At 30.9% G+C, this 22,948-nt stretch overlaps 2 protein-coding genes across 3 annotated transcripts in view; one reads left to right on the forward strand and one right to left on the reverse strand.

Annotated features, from left to right (window-relative positions):
* LOC113517298 (ecdysone receptor) overlaps positions 1-22,948 on the reverse strand; it is a 315,053-nt gene that overhangs the window by 117,074 nt on the left and 175,031 nt on the right. The gene's annotated exons all lie outside the window — the stretch shown is intronic.
* On the forward strand, positions 4,284-7,985 carry LOC128202193 (uncharacterized). Its single transcript, XM_052901560.1, has 2 exons — positions 4,284-5,330; positions 5,855-7,985. The coding sequence occupies exon 2, from the start codon at positions 5,860-5,862 to the stop codon at positions 7,729-7,731; it is 1,872 nt and encodes a 623-aa protein (XP_052757520.1). The 5' UTR covers positions 4,284-5,330; positions 5,855-5,859; the 3' UTR covers positions 7,732-7,985.

Below are 22,948 nucleotides of genomic sequence, written 5' to 3' on the forward strand. Positions count from 1 at the left end.
ATGACATCCCATAATTTTTTTTATGAGTAAAAATGGAATGGTAACGCCACCTGCGCTAACGGGATACGCTGGCAGAGCACCAGTGAAGGGTGATAGATGAGAATGAAAACAGGCCAGTTACCCAATCATGATGAATTCATCAGGAATTAACCATGATAGTTTCCAGGGGGAACCGCGAGGAGGTCGACCTGGTTGGGTATATTGCTAGCAATGGGATTCTCAGTCTTCATCACTAACAATCTCTTTCCCCCCTGACATACCATATTAGTCATTACTTGTCCACTGCTGAACATACGCCTTCCTCTATTGGGAGAGTTTTGCAAGTAGTTGCACTGCTTGGCAATGAGTTAGCGACTTCAGTTAGGCCATGGAGATGTTTTAAGAGAGATGTTGTTGTCCATCTCTTGACAATTAAGTTCCCTTAGTCATTTCTTACGACACCCACGGGAAAGGAAAGGGTAGCCTATCCTATGCCGGGACCACACAGCCAATAATAAATATGATGAGAATATAATTAATACATAAAGTATGTTTAAAGCATCTTATTAATATTTATGATAACATTCTATATTTTTAGGTTTTTTTTTTATGAGTAATTTTCAAAGGTTATGAGCGAGATTTCGACACTAATATAAGTTTTCGTACAAAATTGGTTCAGTGTATAATAGTAAGCTCTAAAATAGAATAAAAAAAAGCTCAAAACAGAATATGAAAATCACAATAACAAATATATTTATTCATTCCTATTTAGATAAAAGTATTTACTAATTATATAGGTACCTAATTAATTATATACTGTGAAGCAGTGGACGTTTTAATACTTGAAACGGTTATGGAATTTGACGCCATCTTTTTAATTAACCTATAATATAATAAGATATTGGCATTATTATGTGTAATTTACGTTATTATACTGAAGTGTAATTGGCACATAAGATATTCTTATGTGTGATAATATTATAAAAACAATGATTATTATTATTAAAAAAAAAATACAATAAGATACTATAATATAATATACCAGAGGGAGACTTTGTACAAAAGTCGATTGCTTAGGTACCTTTGTCTCATTCGTGTTTCAACCGTGAAACAGCTGTGTTTGCATGGCTGTGTTTCGGTTTGAAGAGTGGGATGTGGAGTGAATTTACTAGGTACAGAGGAATAACACCTGAGTCCTCAGGAATGGCAACGCATGGTGGGTATCATGGGCGAAACAGTATACTCTGTCATGTCCATGGTATTGCTCATATTTATAGGCGACGGTTACCACTTTCTATCAGGTGGGCCGTCAGCTTGTTTGCCATTCTAAGTTGAATAAAATATATATATAATATTAACTATAATATAATTTCTTAGTTACCTAATGTGACTAAGAAATTAACCATTTTTCAACAATATTTTACAGCTATAATGTGCGGTATTGATTTCTTTAACTTTGCACGGTTCCTGACCACTGGCAAGGTGTGCCAACATAATCAATAAGAGGTGTGGTGTCTGCTGAATCGTTTTTAATTTCAAATGGACTCAGAAGAGTTTTATGACGATTTTGTATGTAGCAGTATAATATACATGTAGCGTCTTACATTTCAATAGTTCTGGGCTAGTTTCTTACGCGATACAGTGTACAATATAAATATCAGTTGTTCCTTTTATTAATATGGACGTATTCATATGTCTATACTCAGGAAAAAAAAAACTTTTTCTAATGATGTCAATGTAATAATTTCCTTTAAACTTAAAATATAAGTATAAGTAATATATAATAATAAAGTGTGACACCGTAGTCGAGGTCTATAGACTGAGACTGGATTCTTGACTTGTAAAGGTGACGGACGAAACAGCATTTCTTACAGCTGAGATGTTTAGATAGATGTGTAGGTGATAAGGAAGGATAGAAAAGATAGTGAATGAGTAGGTATACCTAAAAAAGCCTGAAAGTCATAACAATGGAAATACTTACCTTGGTATGGATATGTTATGCTCTAGGATATAGATGTCAATATATGTTTGGGGAAATTGTTAAGGAAGTAGGTTGTAACTTGAAGTGTATAGTAAAGACCTAAAGGTGGATAGATTGTGTACAAGGTGTTAATGACTATAGATTATTATCTCATAAGAATAGTTTCCATCGGGAATTTGTTTTTAAGCCTGTTCAAATTGTACCAAATGTTCGGATAAAATGAAGAAATAAGTAGTGAATGAGTATCGTCACATTTCGTGGTCAAGTCCAGGTTCGTGTTGGAGAACGTAAAAAAATAACTGCGTCTCACACACTGTGCTTTTTTTATTACTTTGTAGGATTCCGTATTGTTCATGAACCTTTTAGTATGTATTTGTTTGTGATTTGTATTATAAATATAATATTATGGCATTAAAATTTAATGTATCTATTAATATGACAATAAATAATAATTTTATACTGATATTTTTTATAATAAAAAAAAACATGCTAATAAAAAAGTAACTAGAATGACCTAAGTTTTGGAACTTATCTACCGTAATAATAAATATAATTTTATATAGATCTTGTAACGTTGGTAATATGTAGTCTTGACTGAAGAATTACATTAAAGGGATACCTTGTGTACGTAATGTAATTTTAATTTACTTACATTTACCTTACATTATCCATTCTGATAAGTTAATTAAAAAATTCTAAAGATTTCAATCATTACTATCAATTAAAATTACATAGAGCATGAATATTATTACTGTACGATGTATCTGAGTATTTTAATAAGAATTTATCAAAGAAAAAGTAGGTGCCACAAACATTATAAAAAGTTTCAGTCGCTATGGCTACAGAACCAATCACCCACGTCTTCAATACATTCTTGGCCGGTTTATTTTATGACTCAATGTCGTTGCGGACAGAAGAGTACATTGTCGGCTACCAAATATATTATTTATATATACACACTTACATATTGTTTACCTCATATTGCGTAGGTGCGATACAAAATGGTAAGATTGTATATATACATAGGAGATATTTAAGAAAAAAAATATTTAAGGCGTCTTTATAAGACCAATAGATGACCAAACAATAATTTTTAGAACTTTTGTTTGCGTGCGTGTCCGTATGTTTATTTCGGTATCACGGAAAACCTACTTACATCAAATATGATGTGGATTTCATAGTTGTGTTTCTGAAAGTGTAACTAAAAAACTGATATATGTTTTATTTGGATCTGCAATCTAGAAGTAAACAATTTTATTGGTTTTCCTAGTAGTAGCAAGCAGACAGCCTAGTTATTAGCTATCCTATTCTAATGTTCTATTATTAACAACCCATGATTTCCCATTACCAGGAAGAGGTTTTCTCATATATATATATATATATATTCTTTGAGATAAATTCTTAGACTACTTTTTTCATTATTGGATAATTTTATGAATTCTCAATTTATGTAATCACTGTTGTGTCGTATTAATATATATGTATGTCGTAGGTAATATATTAGATACATATTTGTTTGCAAATGAATATGAAAAAGTATTTAAAGTAATCACGTTACTAAATAACTCTCATTTATTATGAACAATCAGCGCCATCTATCAATATTGATAGCAGGCACAACGCACAATAGAGGTGAGAATAGTGATTTGAATTATTTTAAATTACCTTATCAGAGTATATCAATGTAACAGGTAATATTTATATAAAACAATATGTAATTAAAATAAAGACAATTATAAAATTATTTCAAGTACTTACATACCTATTATTAATTCTTAGTAAAGGTTAATGTACTCTTGAAAATAATGATGTCATTCATGTACAGATGGGCAAAGCACCGGGTTTAAACCCGGTGCTTTGGTAAAAACCCAATAAACACCCATAAACTCCCATAATCACCCAAAAAAATAGGTTTTTACGTATTTTTTTGAAAATATGTAAGTAATACCAATAAATTATTTTTATAAATTGTATTGATCAATTCTACAATATTAAATAAAACGTTAACTAATAATATTTCAGGAAATTTTAAAAATCTATATATAATAAAATGAAAGTAATTAATTTTCAGTGTTTTCATGTTGCAGTTGATCAACATGTTGGCCTTTTGCTTCCCGTAGATACTTTAAAATTTCTTCATAACACCTCGTTCGCACACATGGCCGTATATATTTAAATTCTTGAGCCACTAACAGTCCGAAATACTCATTTCTTTTATCCTCTTCTCCATAAATTAAGCATTTAGAACAGTTTGTTTCTTCTTTCAGTAAATTTTCTTTTACTTTATCCTCGTTTTTTTCTTTGTTGCGACGACGCTGGGTAAATCATCTGGACACTGGGTCTCACTATCGCCAAATATATTTGGAGATCGGCTTCGGCTACGGCTTGGCAGACATTTTTTTCTTTCTACAATTTTAAATTAAATTTATTAGAATAAATGCTTCGAACACACGCGATCTAAGTACCTTTTGTGTTTATTATACCTTACCTACCTAGGTATAAAAAGAGTACTTACGTAGATTTTCTTTTATTAACTGTTTTATACGAAGATCTTGATCTCTCAAATTAGCATCCATTTTACTTCCAGTGATTATCAACTAAATTAATAATCCACAAAGTATTAAATAACGTTTTTATGAAATATTTAGCACAAAAACAATACCCTTTAAATATCGATCGTCAGTAACTGTGGCTGACTTACCTATATTCTAGCAAGGAGGACTGCCAGATGTGAAGGGGAAATCCCCAATAAATTGTTGCATGTGACTGATGATGTGAGCATGTTCGTTTCATAATAAAAATGTTGCCAGGTAACCAAAAAGTCGTATGTTTTTGTGCGAATTACGATCATAATCTTTACGATCGTACATTAAAAAATAGACAAATAATAGTATGAGTACGATTTAAATCGTATATCTGTCAACCCTGCTAGCAAGACAGCGACAAAATCACGTTGCATAACAATGTAGCCCAAGCTTATATCTTATGAAATATACGGAAGAGATACGGACTTAGAAAAAACAGAAATGTTGTTCTTTGTGGAAGTCATTGATGAAATTCTATGTATTTTAGCCCGCAAACTTTCTTCAAACAAAAACAGCGCCATCTAGTATCGAGTTCTGTAATTATCTCTTTGTTTATGGATTTGAAGTAAGACCGCCACGCATGCAATACATTATGACTGGGGATTCCCCTATTCGTCGACGCTGAATATGAGGCGACGACAATCACTGTCAAACGTGTTCACTATTACTCTGACTCTGGTAACGTGACTTCCTGGTAACGTGTTAGGTAGGAAAAGCAGTAAAAAAGTGCATATTAAGGGAGCAGATTTGAAATAATATTTATACTTAACAAGAAATAATTAAAGGTAAGTGGATTTTTGAATGATACAATTATATCATGATCACTTAACAATTTTAACTTAAAATTAGATGTATTATTACAAGCTTTTATTTAGCTTGCGTTATGTAAATAAAAGTATGTAGGTATGTTCGTATGTTGATGCAATTATCCTCAATCCTCAACCGACTGGGATAAAATTTTCCATACACGTTTATTTTGGATGATAGTGCATAGTTAGCTGAGAGTCGTCATTGGATAATAATGGTGGATAGCCTAAGATGTGTACTAGATATTTATTTTTAACATAATATGCGTAAGTACCTAATCGAATTAAAGAAGTTGCTGAGAAAAATACAGAACAATACGATAATAAACTAGCGTCTGCGTTTAATCCTCCGAGGAGATGTAATTTTACAAAGGTTTTTTGTATTTATTTTATTATTTTTTTAATAAATTTATTGTAAATAACAAGAAATAATCATTGTAAAAAAATAGGCACTCTATTGTTGAATTTTCGTCAGACCAACTAATCATCGTTCATTTTTTTAGGTTCAATGGGGAGACCTAAAGATTTACGCATATGGGAGCACTACCGAACTTTACCAAACAAGTCTGTTTCTTGCAAGCTTTGTAATAAGGTCTACAAATTCAGTAATGCTGCCAAAATGCTTCAACATCTTATCACTTGTCCAAAATCTCCAGAAACATTAAAAGACTCTATGAAACTTATAAAAGATAGCTCGTCCAAAACCAAAATGTCTGGACTGTCAGAGATAGAGACAAATGATTCTTTTATAAGCCCCTCGTCGTCTGCTAACACTACAATAAATGCTGAGTTTCAAGACACCGATGATCATATAAAAACAGAATTAGCGAGAGCTATATTTGTAACAGGGACGCCATTATCGATGGTGCAACATCCTTTATGGATACAATTTTTCGAAAAATTGCAACCAAAATTTAAAATACCTTCACGTAAAGCTTTAGCGACAAAATACTTAGATAAAATATATAGAGAAATGCGTTTTGAGTTAAATGAGGAACTAAATGCTTGTAGTTACTTACACCTTCAGTGCGATGGCTGGTCTAATTTAAGAAATGAAGGAATAATAAACTTTCTTATATCAAAACCTCAACCTGCATACGTTAAAAGTTTGAATACAGAAAGTAATCCTCACACTAGTGAATACCTTAGCCAAGAAGTTGAAAAAGTAATGAAAGTGTATGGAGCAAATAAGTTTCTTGTACTTATTGGCGATAACGCTAGAAATATACAAAAGGCATTCGAATTAACAAAACTCAAATATCCACATGTTGTTCCTCTCGGTTGCTGTGCACATATCCTTAACTTGTTGTGCCAAGATATTGTAAAGATACAAGAAGTAACTGTGTTTATTATGCAAGCCATAAATATAATAAAAACTGTTAAAAGGAGTCAACGATTAAGTTCCTTGTTGATAAAATCAAGGCAGGGTGAAGATTCTACACAAACACTAAAATTGCCTTGTGCTACAAGATGGGGAAGTCATGTTACTTCGTTAAAAAGTTTGAAAGCAAATAAGATAGCTTTGCAAATATTAACAGTTAGAGAAGATGTGGTAATTTCAAGAGATATTAAAGATTTAATTCTAAGTGATGATTTCTGGACGAAGACAGGGGAATGTATAAGTATTTTGGAACCAGTCACTGAAAGCATATTTTACTTAGAGAGCGACCAGAATCGTTTGCATCGCACATACATTACATTTAGAGATGTACAAGCTAAGATACGTTTTGCATTAAATGAGATTTCGACATTGAGCGAAGAAAGCAAACAGCAGATTCTAACATCAGTATCTTCAAGATGCAATATGGCAATGAGGCCAATACATTTTGCAGCATATATTCTAGACCCCAGGACTCTAGGAGTCGAACTTACTCAAGAGGAAGAACTTAAGGGTATGGAGTTTATCTACAATTTAAGCCAACACTTAAGTTTGTCAAATGTAATGGCAGATTTGGCGTGTTATAAAGCTAAAGAAAACTTTTGGGCCAGAGGATTTGTATGGAGCTCATTAGATAGCATTGAGCCTCTAATATGGTGGAAAGGTATTTGTGGTTCCACTGAGTTAAGCAAAGTAGCGATTCGTATTCTATCAGCTCCCTGTACTTCGGCAGCCACTGAGCGTTCCTTTAGTATCCAAGGCTACATACATAATAACAAAAGAAATCGACTTACAACTGAAAGAACTGAAAAAATTTCATTCATTTGTTATAACTGGAATCTTAAACATAAAGCTGAATGCGAGGACATTCAGTTTAATGAAGAAAATACCTTAGAAGCTTTCATTGAGCAAGTAAATGAACATAACAGTTTAGACGAAATAGAGCCTATCGAACCTATACAATTCATCGCTTGTAATAACTCTGAATCTGACAGTGATTGACTGTAGTTTTACATTTTACTTTCATCTCTTTCTTAATAAACTCAAAATCAAATTAAAAGTTTTTTATTCTGTAGGCTGCATAATAATATTGTCTATGTCCAGTATAGTGGACGTCTTGCGGCTGAGATGACGATGATGAAGTACAAAATCATAAACACCCAAAAATTTGGGTGTTTATGGGGTTTAAACCCAATAAACCCAAAACACCCGGTTTTTACCCACCAGACTTTAAACCCACCCAGGTGGATTGCCCATCTCTACATTCATGAAATACTGACATTTACCGGCAAACCGCAGATAAAAGGATTTATTTACAGACACTTGTTTGTTGATTGCATGAGTTTCAGATATGTAAATACTTATCGTTTATTCGTAGGTAAATATGTTTAGTAATATTGAAATTAATATTTGAAATGTTAAAAATATTGTAAAGTGAGATAGTGATAGGTTTACGTAAAATTACGTATGTATCACTTAAATCTAAGCCATTGGCCGACAGACGGAGCCAACAGTTCAAGTTCCACTCGGTTGTGTCACGACGAACTCGAGTGCTCAGTCAAGAACGTTCGTTAACCGCGAGCGTCACTCACGCCATGTACTAGTGCCCCCATCTAGCGGTCAATGTCGATATTACGCGAAGGCGTATCACATCGAGTTCTACGCAACTGTGACAGATGGCGCTATAAACCTAATTTTTAAAATTAATGTGGTTCAATCTCGGTGTAAAAAATGTGTAGATTTATCTACCTAATCTAAATTAATTTCCATTTGTTTTATATGTAGACACCTAAGTATATTACGCAATATCTGCCAGTTTTAAATTTATTTCAAACTATTTTATTAATTTAAATTGTTCTATTTTGATATTGGTTGAAAAATAATATGTATTAAGATTATTACATGGTCTTAAAAATCCAAGATCAATCATTTCTGTAAGTCCCATCTATCATAGACTAATTGTATAGTCTTGGCCTTTATTTTGATTTTAGGACTAGATCCAACTATAGAGTCAGAAATGCATACATTTAATAAAAATTGATATTAACGAATGTGTTTTTCGTAGTTTTTATTGTGTCTTTACCTGAATCAATCGTAACGATCTCATCTGAGATGTACGCGGGAGAAAGTGTATTAAAACATATTGTAATTATAATTAATTATTGATATCAAATTTATAATTGAAAGGATTTTGATTATACCTAATGATTTTGTAATAATGATTATGTAAAATACTGCAAAATTTGCTGTAAATAATAATAGTATGCACTATGCATACTATTCTAATTGGCTACTTATTTTTAAAAATTATACTGCTGAAAAACAAACTACGTATTCAATTACAGATACGTATAATAAAAACCCTGCAGTTAGTTACTATGAGTTATCAAACATGCAGTACATTGAACACAAACGTTTACAAGTTCGAGTATATTGCCAATATGTAATAGGGTTGCCAACTTTTAATTTAATGTAGCTACTTTTATTTGACGAAATAATCATGCACTAAAAAAATATCGGCTATATTTAAATTGGATTAATAATATGCTATGAATAGACAGACAGACGTGCAAAATTACAGGTGGTTACGAAGCCCTTAAAAGGTTTCTAAAAGTTGATAGAGTACTATGCAGCTGGCATCCTTAGCTCTAAAGCAACAAAACAAAGTGTAACGACTCTCAGGGTTGTCGGTGTTTCAAATTAGCACCATTTCGAAGTGATCTCACCGGTCATTAGTCATTAGCCGTCAGAGCTTGGCCGAATCGGGATGTCCTTTACACCGTCGCGTAACGTGTGATCTAGCGGAATTGTCACAATGTCATTTAAAATTCCGAATGAAGGTTAAGCTATTTGTAGATATTAATATGTCAATGGACTTGAGCGAGTTTACTGGCTGTAATTGATTGCGTGCTACTAGTGCCGAATACAGTACCTATTCGTCGGGATGGAATTGTTAGTAATGGAGACTAGCACTATATATGTTAGCAGTACATTCTATCGGGTCGATCTCCACGTAGTTCTTTGGTAAATTCATCACGATAGGCTTATTCAACTGACTTCCGCATTCACTGGTGCCCCACTATACATATATACTATAATATAATAGTGTATACGATACCGCAGGTGGGGTAACCATACTGTTTTTATTCATTCAAAAAAGAACGTGTGACAAATAGGTAGTATTATTTATATTTGTAGGTTATACCGACTTTTAAGAAATCGATGTGCTTATCTATTTTTACATATCGACTTTTTTTACTTGTTTAATTTAAATATTTGTTTTTTCAAACTGTAGAGCGAAAATAAAATCACTAACATTTTTACAAGGAAATATTCTCTTAGGGAAATTAAATATTCTTCTGGACAAAGAAACATGAATTTGCTACTGTAATATGCATTTCTTGAATTTTTTTTCTTCTACTTTATTTTTTCAGTGGTATTTATTTATAATTATTACTATTTTTTGTTCTAATTATATTTTAATTCATGTGTGGATGCTGTCGCATATTTACATAAAATAAGTTTTCTTTCTTTTACATAGCATATTTCTTTGGAAAAATATGGAGTTTAACTAGTACCAGATTCCTGAAGAAAGAATTCTGGAAGTATTCTAACAATTTAAATTTCATTTTGTAATTTAGGACAATATTAAGTAAAGAAAGGAATGTCAATAGTATTCTTTTAGTAACTTTAACTAAAAAGTTTAATTAAAGGTAAAATTATAAATAGATCAGTAATGTATTTCTTTGTAGTTCGATATCATTTTCTTAATTTTATGTAACGTATCGTACGCTTTGTGTAAAATTAAGAGAATTATATGCGACGGTTGTTTTAAAATTGCTCAGAAAGGTCACTTCACAATGGAAGGCGCGTCTGCTGCGACATTTCTATGGGTGTAGTACTGCGCCCTCTATTGACGCGACGGAGCGCAAAATGTGAACAATGGATGCGATAATTAGTAACAATAGCGTATTTCACGGTGAAATAGAGGGCATTGAATGTATGTATACTTTTTACTTACAGATGGCGCTGTTAGTTGGAGTATGGTATTTACTAACTTAACATCTATGTACACTAATGTACAGAAATGATTTATTAACTAAAGACGAAAGGTTAACGTACAAAATACTTTATTGTATTATAATTTATCCACAATAATAACACGGCCTTTAAACAGACATAAAATCTTTATAATTTTATTGTATTATTAAAATTATTTAATAATAATAATAATATAATAATTTAATGCTAGACAAAGATCTTACAATTTGTCAGTCTATTTAGGTTTAGTTTTATGTGGCTATGAATTCTGGATCAATTTGGATGAAGTAATGTTACTTCTTGGCACCGTGATACGTTAATGAAATAATAGGTTTAATAATAATAGGTTTTACGAAATTTGACACACATGTTAGGTGTTTGGGATTATTATTTTTAATTCCGGTTAATCAATATAAACCTAGTCCTGGGGGCAAAATCACTGGCATCGCTGATAAAACATAAAACAGAGACAGTAAACATATATAAATCAAATACTAATATCTAAATAGTAAATGTAAATTTAGAATTGGAAAGTAATGCAATAGAACTATGCAGTTTGTATAGTTATGCCTAGTTTAAATAAGAGGGCGGTCGGCGGCTAACCACCATACTTTCTAGTGATTTCATTGCATCTGTTGCCTTTAAAATAGTAGGTATTGTAGGTACTTACATAAATAATATATTACCACAAAATTTTAGTTCCCTCTAGTGATTTAGTCGGTTGACAAGTAATTTAGCTAAACGTGTGCTATTATCAACATAATATGATGTCTAAGTAACAAAATCTGTATTATTTTAGAATCTAAATAGTTTTAAATTAGATGGCGCACTTATTACAAGTGATATCGATTAGAGTCAGTAGTCGAAATGTATCAAAGTAGTAAATTTGACTCTTGCTGATTCGAATTAACAATTGAAAATTGCTTCGAATATCCTTAGAGGGAGTGGGAATTTGTTATTTTTTTAAAGGTTTATTTATGGTTTATATTATTGATCTAAATTCAGCTTTATATATCACGAAAATTTAACCACAACCAGTCATTTTTATGAGAAATACTAACAGATAAACAGAAATATTTTAAACACCATAATTTTACTTATACCTAGTTTTTTGTGTTACTACGTACGTGTGTAGTGTATAAGTAGGAAAGCCAATGAAATAGTCTAATTCTGGATGGCAGATGGCATATCAAAATAAAGCATATACCAGATTTGAAGTTACACTTTCAGGAACACAACTATGAAAACCACATACAATTTGATGTTAGTAGTTTTTCTTTAAACATACATTTAGACAAACAGGCAGATACTATATAAAAAAAATATTGTTTAAGCTTTTATTGATCTTATTAGGGGCTTTTATGTAAATTTCTTTGATTACCTCTTATGTAGAGACATCGTGAAGTTACAATTTTATTATATTATTATTTATTTAAGATATCGTATGTAGGTATAATATAACTATAAACATTTCTAAAAATATTTAATGCACAATTTTGGCTTCTTTACGATTTTATTATTAGGTAAAGATTAAATTACTAAAGAAGTCCTAATTAGGTTTCATATCCAATTTAAAAGAAAAATATCTGTCTGCGCTAAATACCTAGGTATCTAGTTTCTCCGTCTATTTCTACGTTCGTTCTCGATTCCGAAATATAATATAAATTCAATAACATTTAAGAAAAGAAAATAATTTCGCTTTTAGAAAATCTATTGAATAATGAAAACAATAAATTGCGTTGTATCTGTTGTACAGATCAATTTTCGTGAATGTCATACTTTGTTCGTGCCCTCATTGGAATTCATACCGTGTTCCTTTAGTTCACCCAGAAAGCGAATTCTCGGAAGAAAAAATTACTTCAATCCTTACCTGTAACAAGAAAACATAATAAATTAGAAAAATGCTTAGCTAACACAGAAAATTAATCTTCTAATTGCAAAAATGTCCAGACAGAGAGACTAGCTTATTTAACAATAAAATTTTACAAATACTCTATTATTGTAATAATAATAATTATTAGAAAGGTATTTGGATTTTTGTTACTTAATCATATAAACCATTAAATGGTATTGAACTAAATTTGATATATATTATAAGTTATATTTTAATTTAACATATGGAATACTCTGATAGGTAAATAGCTTAGTTTTATTAATTTATACATACAAAACGTCTAATGATTTGATCGTGTGTAATAAAATTTGTATGAGAGGAAGTCAGGAGTAAATTCAATTTATAACAGGTACTAGACTTAAAGAATTAAACAGCCTGTATTCATAATGTGGGCGATGTTATGGACTGTATGATAATGTATTTAGTATAATTAAACAATGGCTTTAAAGTAAAATAACTTTAATAAAGAAAACTACTAAAAAAGAGCAATATGGTAATTATGAAGATAAAAAATATAAAAATAAAATTTATAAAATAACTAAGGAGATTGCAATGTTTTTGGAGGGTCGGCGAATAAAAATCCTGTTGTCACTACATCTACCAGTCTAATAACGCCGTTGTCGTCTGGTAAAGTTGCAGTAATGCATCCACGATACTACGTTCACCTTGGAAGATACTTGTATGATCGTAACCAATTTACCAATGCTTATGTTACTATATCTTTAACCTTTCAGACGAAGTTACATAGTTGGTAATACCTTATTCTTATGGTGCCCATTTCGGTCTCAAAGATAATATATTTAATTCTATCTTTGATACAAAAGAGATTCATATGCTATATGAATCTCCTTTGTATCAAAGATAAAATCTGAGGATGCTTCGCCTCAAAATGTCAACGCATGACGAATTGTAATGAATATTATCTCAAATGAATTACTATCGAATGTCACTAATATTATCTAAGTCGGATTATTAGTTATTGGTAGTATAAAAATGCATCTATTTATAGGTATTTAAAACGTATCTAAAAGTATTAAAAATATATATTAGTAAATAAAGAAAAATTAAAAATAAAGTGCAAATAATGTATAAAATATACAATATATTTGTACCTACAGCACCAAGTTCCTATTTTAATATAATCAAGCAGCAATGCACGTCTTCGCTGTGCATAACTAAAGAAGTTCCAACTGAATACTTCCCACAGGGATTGTGGTACTAGAATTGATTTTATACAACATTCTAGCTCAGAATAGAATAGAAGTGGCAAGAATGACTCCCCAGCGAGTACTGTCGTCCATTGTGCAGCACCGAACAATGGCTCAGGTGACATGACTTGCAAGGACTTTAAAAATGGCCCCAAGAGCTTCATCTGTAGTGGTAATTTGTTGGAATTTATGAAATGATAGTTCTATTTTTATTATATAGAATTTTTCCATCTAGCTATTCAAAGTTTTCTACTTAGTATTGTGCTCAAACTGCACTGCATAACTGCGGACTGATGCATGTTCTGACTTTCGTATAAGATATGTAGATTCTAGATTTAAATATATTTTCAGTCTTTATACTGTTGTAATATTGAGAAAAAAATCAGATGTAAGATATTTCATCTTTCATCGATAAATAAAGGAATGTTTTAGAAATACATTAGATTGAAAACGTTTAAAATTTTCTAATTTCAAACTTTTTCATCTGATGTATCTCGGAATCTTGTGTCTACAAGCATCTTTTGTTTCGCAATAAGCAGGATTTTACTTTACAAATAAAAGTGGCTGTTTCAATGATCAAACAATTAATATGGAATCAACACGAGAGAAAACTTTATGAATTCCAAAAAGAAAAATGAAAATTGGTTTAGAATTGACAATGTAAAAAAGGATATAGAGAAATTGGGAATCACATTCTTTTGGAAGTCGCTTCAAAATTTTATTCAGTCATTATGTAACTAATTTTAACGATATTGTTTTCGCTTGTATGTGAAACCACAATATATTTCAGTCTCTAGCGTCATGTCACAATGTAGAATTTATAGCTATGTTCAAGGTAAGACCAGTCCTTTAAATTAGTGCGACCTCGATTATAATGTAATCGTTAGCACGTCTTTTCGCTTTTATGTACAGTAAAATTGCTATTGTCAGATCTTTGCCTCTCAGGGAATTGTGCTGTTCAAAAAATTATGAAAAACCTGTACATAATGAGTAGACTAAATTTTGTCTTAATTTACGAATGAATTGACGAGTTGAATGTTGACAAAATTAAGAATAAACCAGCACATTATTAGGTAACTATCGTTTTAAATTCAAATCACGAATGGCAATCGTATCAAGTAACTTGCAGACATAAAGAAACTAACTGAAATCGTATTGCCTCAAGTCCCGAAAATAAATTTAATAATGTTCATAAAATTTAAAATTAACAGTTAATCAAAGAATTTGTTTACGTCTTCGAACTTTGGCTCCTGACATACAGTTAACGCTGGTTCGAGAGTCTGGACTACATGTAATTTTATTATATATAGTTCAACAAAGATTATTATTATTATTGAAATAAAAATTATAATTAATACATACGAGTAGACTTCTTTCAGAGATAAACCATCATTTACGTATTATAACCATTTCGTTGTACTCACAATTTTTTTACTAGTAACCAAAAATACAGCTTTTCCGAGCTAATTATTATAGAGTATATAAGACTATTATAATGAGTGTTATTTTCATAAAAACAGTATTGTTAAAATCGAGTTACAGCTCGCTTGATCACGTCAAAGTGCATCGAGAAGTTTCCTCGCAGCTGAGCGCGACTGCAACCAAGCGAATGCCCTTGAATAAGGATGAGCTCTCATACTTTATGTATGCCCCGATCGCCCCGATCAATCGAAGTACTCGAATGAATCTCATTCAGCGTATTTCGGTACGTAATAATTTTTCTATGTAGCAATTTTGATTCACTCTCCCGTTGGATAAACTCAATATCGATTAATATCGTCGATCTCGCTTGTGCTTGTGTTATTATGTTTTAAATCATCATAATTTCAATCATTCATTATCCACTATTGAACATAGACCTTTTTATAGACTGTCAAAAGGAACGGTCCCGAAACTACCAGTATCATTGACACTCTGTAATTTTGCAGATATATTTCTTGAAAGAGAAGAAAGCCCAATAAATTACACAAGAGGCTTACCATTTTAGTTCTCAGGAGAGAAGAGACGTGTGCGGAGTATTAGATATGTGTATGGCAATGACATTAGAAATAGAAACACGTGTGGGTTACCATATGTGTGATAGATAATCCATAAAATCCATGGTTTTATTTGTTATTAATATTTCAATCAGTAGTAACAATTCCTACTTTCAACCGACTTAAAAAAAGAGTGTTTATAATTCAGTTGTATTTTATATGTTTGTTACATTATAACTCCTTCAGTTGTAAACCGATCTGAAAAATTATTTTTTTATTCGAAAGGATATACTTACACATTGTTCTTATATAAATTTTATCGAAATCGGTTCAGTAGTTTAGTTTTTAAATAAAAATAACTTATTTTACCACAATTGAAGTAGGGTCTTTTTAGTGGAACACAATTTGAATTATTAAGTAGATTATTCATTTGCTAATTTTAAACAGAAAAGTATGTTATATCTACTTATTTAATGGATTCACATTAAATTTGCTTTAAATACGCAATTCATAGTACAATTTTATGATACTGTTCATAATAAATGATCTCAGTTTATAAAGTATCTGGCAGATTTAGATAATAAGGTAGTAAATAAACGTTGTGAGCTTTTAACGATAAGAACAACGTAGAAAGGCTGTATTCTTCACGGGCGGAAGTAATAGGAGTGCAGTGAAATGAAGCCTTCTAAGTAATTACCATGTACGTAGCTATGTTTCTTCTATAATTTGCTACGCCATAATAGACTTTAGCGTTATAACATTAGAGTTACAAGGTACTTATGGTACGGATGAATAGAGGAACACAACTGCTGCAGTGTAAATTATAACATTCGAGTAGGTGTGATATGGACATTTCAATAAACCTAGTGTATTAAATCCCTTGTCATTAATTAAAAGTAATTAAAACATTTAAAAATTATTACTCAAGTCTATAACTTAATAAATAATTAAATACAGTAACTGGCGATAGTTATTATGCAATAAATAAAAAGTAATATAATTTGTTCTACCAATCATTAAAGGTATTATTTCTGATAGTTTGTTTAGTCTGTTATACAGAATTTTACTTTAACCGTAACATAAGAGAATACATGAATTTGGATGATAGTCATTATTTTTTAAATTTTGAGTTATTAAGTGAATTTTAAGTAAAGAGGAAATTAATTAGCAGTATGAGACCATTATATAATTTGAAAATTTATTTTCATTCAGACATATAACGGATTATGGATTAAAAAGAGATAATAGATCTACGACAGGCAGCTTATGATTGGAAGCTATAAATTGTTAAATTAAAATAAAACACTCGTTTTTTTCTTCAAATTAAACATTATATCTAAATAATTTTTAGTTAAAAATTTTGATTAAATTACCTATTATTTAAATTATACAGGACATATTATTTTTCAAAATTAGAAAATATCTAATTGGTAAGTTCAGAGCACAATTGTATTAAGACTCAGTAACAGTAGTAAGACATAGAGGCCACTATGTCTTGTGCATACTTTGGTATTGTTGGCATCTGACTCTACAGGTGCGAACCTGTGGAGTCAGATGTGCCTTTGTTGCACTCTGGTACTAACAATGACCACGATAATGGTACAGACTTTTTATAATTTATAATTTAATACTATTCTAAATTACAAAGCATTTTAAAAGAATTATTTTTAAATTTCGCATTCGCCAACACTGATATAAATGTTTTAATAATTTTTTTACGCCTTTGTGAAACTGTTATTTAATTATGAATTTTTAAATGCATCCACATATAGCATTCAGTTTATGTTGTTAATAATTTTATAGCTTAAAATTAACACAAGGAGTTAAAATAATATTTAAAATGACAGTTCTTTGCAAATGTTATCTACATTACTTAGTTATATTTACAAAGTGCATATATATTAAACGGACTTTGTAACTATTTTAAATAATAAAGCATTGATTGATGAGGTATGTTGCGCTCTAATTTATATTTGGTATTTATATATTCTTTTTGCCATATGTTTTGACATTATTTTTTCTTTACAATGTTAATATATGACTTAAAAAGAATGTGCACAGTTTTATTATTACTTAGCTGTTTTGTAACATACATAATAATATATATCCTTATCATTTATCCAATGGTTCACACACATTGCTCATACGTCAGAAACATTCGAGGTACACTCTATCCCGGAGAGGTAAAATGGGGCACGGGGCGAGGCGATGGCAGGGCGCGGCCTAATTCCCGGATGGGACGCGACCTGCCTCACGACCTACTTGTTCTATTGCCATGACATGATAATCTGTGTGAATTGTAAAACCTGCTTGATCAGATGCCGATAGTCTCGTAAACATTTACAGGGTCGTTTACCCTATATTTAAAAGATAACGCGTTGATTCGAATTTTTGAAGAATGGGTATTTTGAAAATCTATCGCTGTCACACTGTGCCCGACTCTATAAAAAAGGGATAACTACAGGTCATTTTGATAAATATCTATAAAAAATAGCCGATGTCGCCATTTCGTTTCTTCTGTTTTCTTTTTCAAAATAGAGCCGAGTTTGATTATGTTTTCAATTATAATATAAAAAGATTTGTTATTTATTCAGGGAGAAAATAAGGAATACCTTTGTATGCACAAAATGGTACTCGCGTTTTCTTCTAATTTTGGAATCGCTTAAACAGTTATTCCGACGATTTATAGCAAAAATAAAAAATTAGATTGCACATTCAAAATTATTAAAATAAAAGACGTGGCAGCCGAATTGGGGGAAATTATTAATCGATTACTCAAACGATTTCGTACGTTTGACTTTATTAAATTTCCAAGTATACGGAGAAATATATTGATATGGTAGGCATATATGAGTTACATAACAGGGAATTGATTCCTAGAATTGGATGCCGAATGTGATGTTATTGACCCATTTATTAGAGTAGATTTAGCCAATTGATAGCGAAACATAATAGACTAATTTTGGGTCTGTATGGAAGCATAATTCGGGTCGTTAAGTGAACTATTCATGTACTATATTGAGAGTTCATTTGCTTCATCTGAGACGTTATTTGGCAAGTTGACCTACTTTATAATTTGATTTAGTAAATTGAGTAATATATAATATAATCAATTTATCTGTCTGAATATAATTTACGTCATGTCATGAAGATAATTTTTATGTATCTAAATGTGCTTAAATAATTGTATAGGTAGATTATATAGGTACGTACATTAAAAAAAATAAACATTAAATAATCACATTAGCCATTACAGAATATAGTGATACGATGCATTTTTTTAACCTACCGTCCAAATGAGAAATCAGTTGCAGTTTAGAACAGACAAAAACTTGACAGCTGTTCCATTTAAACTAAAATAAAATTTGCAAGTTTATTATTTTGTGTAATAACAAATTATCAACTTAACGTAATTAATTTATAGAGCGACTAATGATTAACTCACACCTTGGTGTTTATGTTTAAAGTCGAAATACTTTCACGTTCCAGCACTGTCAATCCCTCACAAATACTATTACTGTTCGATGACTTTGCGAAGGTCAGTGGGTTATTTGATTGTATGTTTGTTTGTATAAGTTTTATTTATCAGGTTATATAAAAAATGATAAGGCTAATGTAGCCATTAGCCTTATTGATTACCCATGCCTTGGTGATTGTCAGTCAGTTACAATCATTGTCTATGGGGTTAAAAACCGTAGACAATGAGTTTGCCCTAGATAACAATTTCATGTACTTTTAAGTTTCACTTTTATATTCATCTTGTACTTCTTTAAAAGCCGTTGATCCTTTGAACACCCAGTAACAATGAGTCGATTCTGTTGCGTTTTTCATTGCCTAAGCCTAAAATTTTAATTTTAATAGATGATAGTTTATTGAAACTATTATATTATATTTCAGGCCATCGAGAACTAAATGTAAAATAGTTCTGAACAGTTGTGTTACTATTTTAGGTAATACTGGTTCTTACAATAATAATTTCGCTGTAATGGAGACAGACGATGATAGATAATTGATGTTCAGAATCGACTACTTTAATAGGAATTTGGACTGTTACTATTTATATGTATTTTTTTTTGCATAAAATTACTTTTAATATAAAATGCTAATATTAAGAAAGCCTTTAATAATTTATATCTAAATATCTGTCATGTGAATATATTAATTTATGGGATATCATTAATACTTGAAGTATAAAAAAGCTTACACTTCACTGTATTAATTTTCAAGAAAATTTATTGCTATTGTTTGTGCCTTTAATGTGTATTTACGACGATGCGTTAACCTTGATTTGGAGAAAAAACGTCGTCTAGACACAGTATTCATTGGAATTTTCAGGAGTAAATAAAGCCATATTTTGATTGTAATATTATATTATTATTTTATCTAAGCGATATACTGAGGAGCATTTCTTATGGCAATCTATGAAAAGACAGTTCAACGGTGAATAATTATGGTTAAAATGGTAATGTCTATGAATTTTTCAGTTATAATGTAGTTAGATACCTAAAAAAATTGTCGTTAGTTGATGAAGTATTCTGATATCGATTTATTGAATCATTCAATAAATCGATATCAGAATACTACGTTACTAATATATACTCTAGATACCATAAAAATATCGATTGTAAAATGACATATTTTTTTGTAACTCAAAATTTATTACATTTTTAATTAAGACATATCCGAACGTACATATTCCTAGTATAACGTACTACGTATTGACAAAATGGCGATACCATCACAAAAATGAGATAAGAAAATTGTTAAACTAATGTGCGGTTTTGTAAATGTGAGCAGTTCTGAATGTATATAGAATTAAAGTTTCAGAAATAGCAAAGCTTCATGTATTTTTTATAATTTTTAATTTCAAATTGTGTACGTTCATAAATTTATTTGGATTAAATTGAATATATTTTTCTACAATTCCAAGTACAAAATATTGTTTTATGACATTTCATTTAAAGAGATATATGTCTAAAGCGTAAGTACGCGAATAACAAGTGATTATGTGGATTTTTCCGGATTTACAGTGTGTATCACTTACAAGTAATTAAACTCTAAAACGAAAAAATAATTTGTTTTGTACATACTTCCGCCAAATTAGCTTTGAGCTTATATTGTGTAGGTGAATGCCCTCCAATATATATGTATAATCTAAGTATCCGAAAAATTCGTTGCATGACATACGTGTACTACAGGATTCGCCATCCCTGTCTTATGGTTTTGGCTTGGTATACTCTATGAGTAACCCTATACATAGCGAACAATAAATCTTTTTCACATGTGTGCATTATATGGCCCTCAATAGCAACAGTACATATTACAATGTAATTTGCTATGTTCAATTGTTAGTGGATCAATTCCGGGCACGATCCGTCACAATAGCGTTTGTCGGCGCATCGTTTGCGACGCGCGTGCGCAACATTACTCGCGCCCGCTCGCCCACACGGGCAGTGCTGAAAAGCAGCGTCATTTCCGCCATTTTACAATTGCCACATGAAGATATTAATGTTAAGTACCCGATAAATCAAAATTATTATCCACTGACTTTAAATCGCGGCACTGTCCGCGTGAATCAGGATAAGAATATCTTACGTGCTTATATTTTTATGCCTTTTTTTTTAATTCCAGCTTACTGAGAGCATATTCATTTCATCAGAAATTGGTATAAATTTTTTTATGTATATACTTTTATATTTCAAGTAATATCTTCGCCAATACTAATTCGATTTATTGAAGATTCTTTTTAGAATCAATTTATATAGAACGCATAGATTTGGTCGTATATATATATTTTGTCACTGTTGATATTTTTGGTAGAGTAAAATCTTAACTAATTAATAGTATTTCCGTGGATATACAGTATTACAGTAATGAATAGTATCAATGTTTTTATTTACCTTTATGTGTAATGCGTTACACCTAATAATACATATAATGTTACAAGGATATTCTCACGTTCACAGCCTTGATTGTGATACAAACACACCTATTGTATTGTACTGGATATATGGTTCGTTATTTCGTATTATCTCGAATATACACCTCTACATATAGATGTTTAATATAATATTTATATTAGATACAATTACGATTTTCCGAAACTTACGAAATGTTATAATGATGTATACATTTCTATTTATTAAGTTTCCGATGAAAATTGTTAGAGCTGGAAATTTCAATAACGTTAAATATTAACATATCATATAATGATGTCATATGAAATCAATATAGCATATACTGAAAACCAATATTAAAGGTCGATATCTTTTTAAATAAAATAACACCTCAATGATTATTAAAAAAATAAAAAAAAAGTACAACAAATTTTCCACTCATATTATTTATATATTTTATGATATTTTTTTTATACAACTTAGAATGGCAAACAAGCTGACGGCCCACCTAATGGAAAGTGGTAACCGCCGACTATAGACAAGAGCAGTACCATGGACATAACAAAGTATACTGTTTCGCCCATGATACGCCCCATGCGTTGCCATTCCTGAGAACTCAGGTGTTATTCCTCTGTACCCACTAAATTCACGTCGTATCCCACCCTTCAAACCGAAACACAGCCATGCAAACATAACTGCTTCACGGTAGAAACACGAATGGGACAGAGGTACCCAAGCAATCGACTTTTGTACAAAGTCTCCCTCTGGTAAGTTAGTTTGATTGATTCTTTAATCGAATATAAATTATTTATTCTGACTGTATACGTGACCGCGTATTATGAATAGAAAGAGCTCGACTTTATAATTATCTTCAGTTGTATAGAAGTCAATGAAATCTTTATAATCACACTAGTTGTATTTAATAACTTCACCCGTGGTCGTATCATGATCTTGCCTATAATCTTAAGGAATGAACTATTAAATAAAAAAAAATATCAGATCCGATCGGTAGTTTTAGAAGTTGGCGCGTTTACAAACAAACTTCTGCTTTATATATTATTATAGATCAATCTGTCTAGTCACATCTATATTCTGATATGTGCGAGAAGCGTAGACACACCTGTGTAGTCAAGATCTCGTGATTTTGCGTGCGTGCGCAGAAAATAATTTATTCATTTCATTCATTCAATCTGTGGATCGATT

The sequence above is a fragment of the Galleria mellonella genome, unplaced genomic scaffold (genome assembly GCF_026898425.1).
Source record: "Galleria mellonella isolate WM207_F2 unplaced genomic scaffold, CSIRO_AGI_GalMel_v1 utg78, whole genome shotgun sequence".
NCBI classification, from domain to species: domain Eukaryota; kingdom Metazoa; phylum Arthropoda; class Insecta; order Lepidoptera; family Pyralidae; genus Galleria; species Galleria mellonella.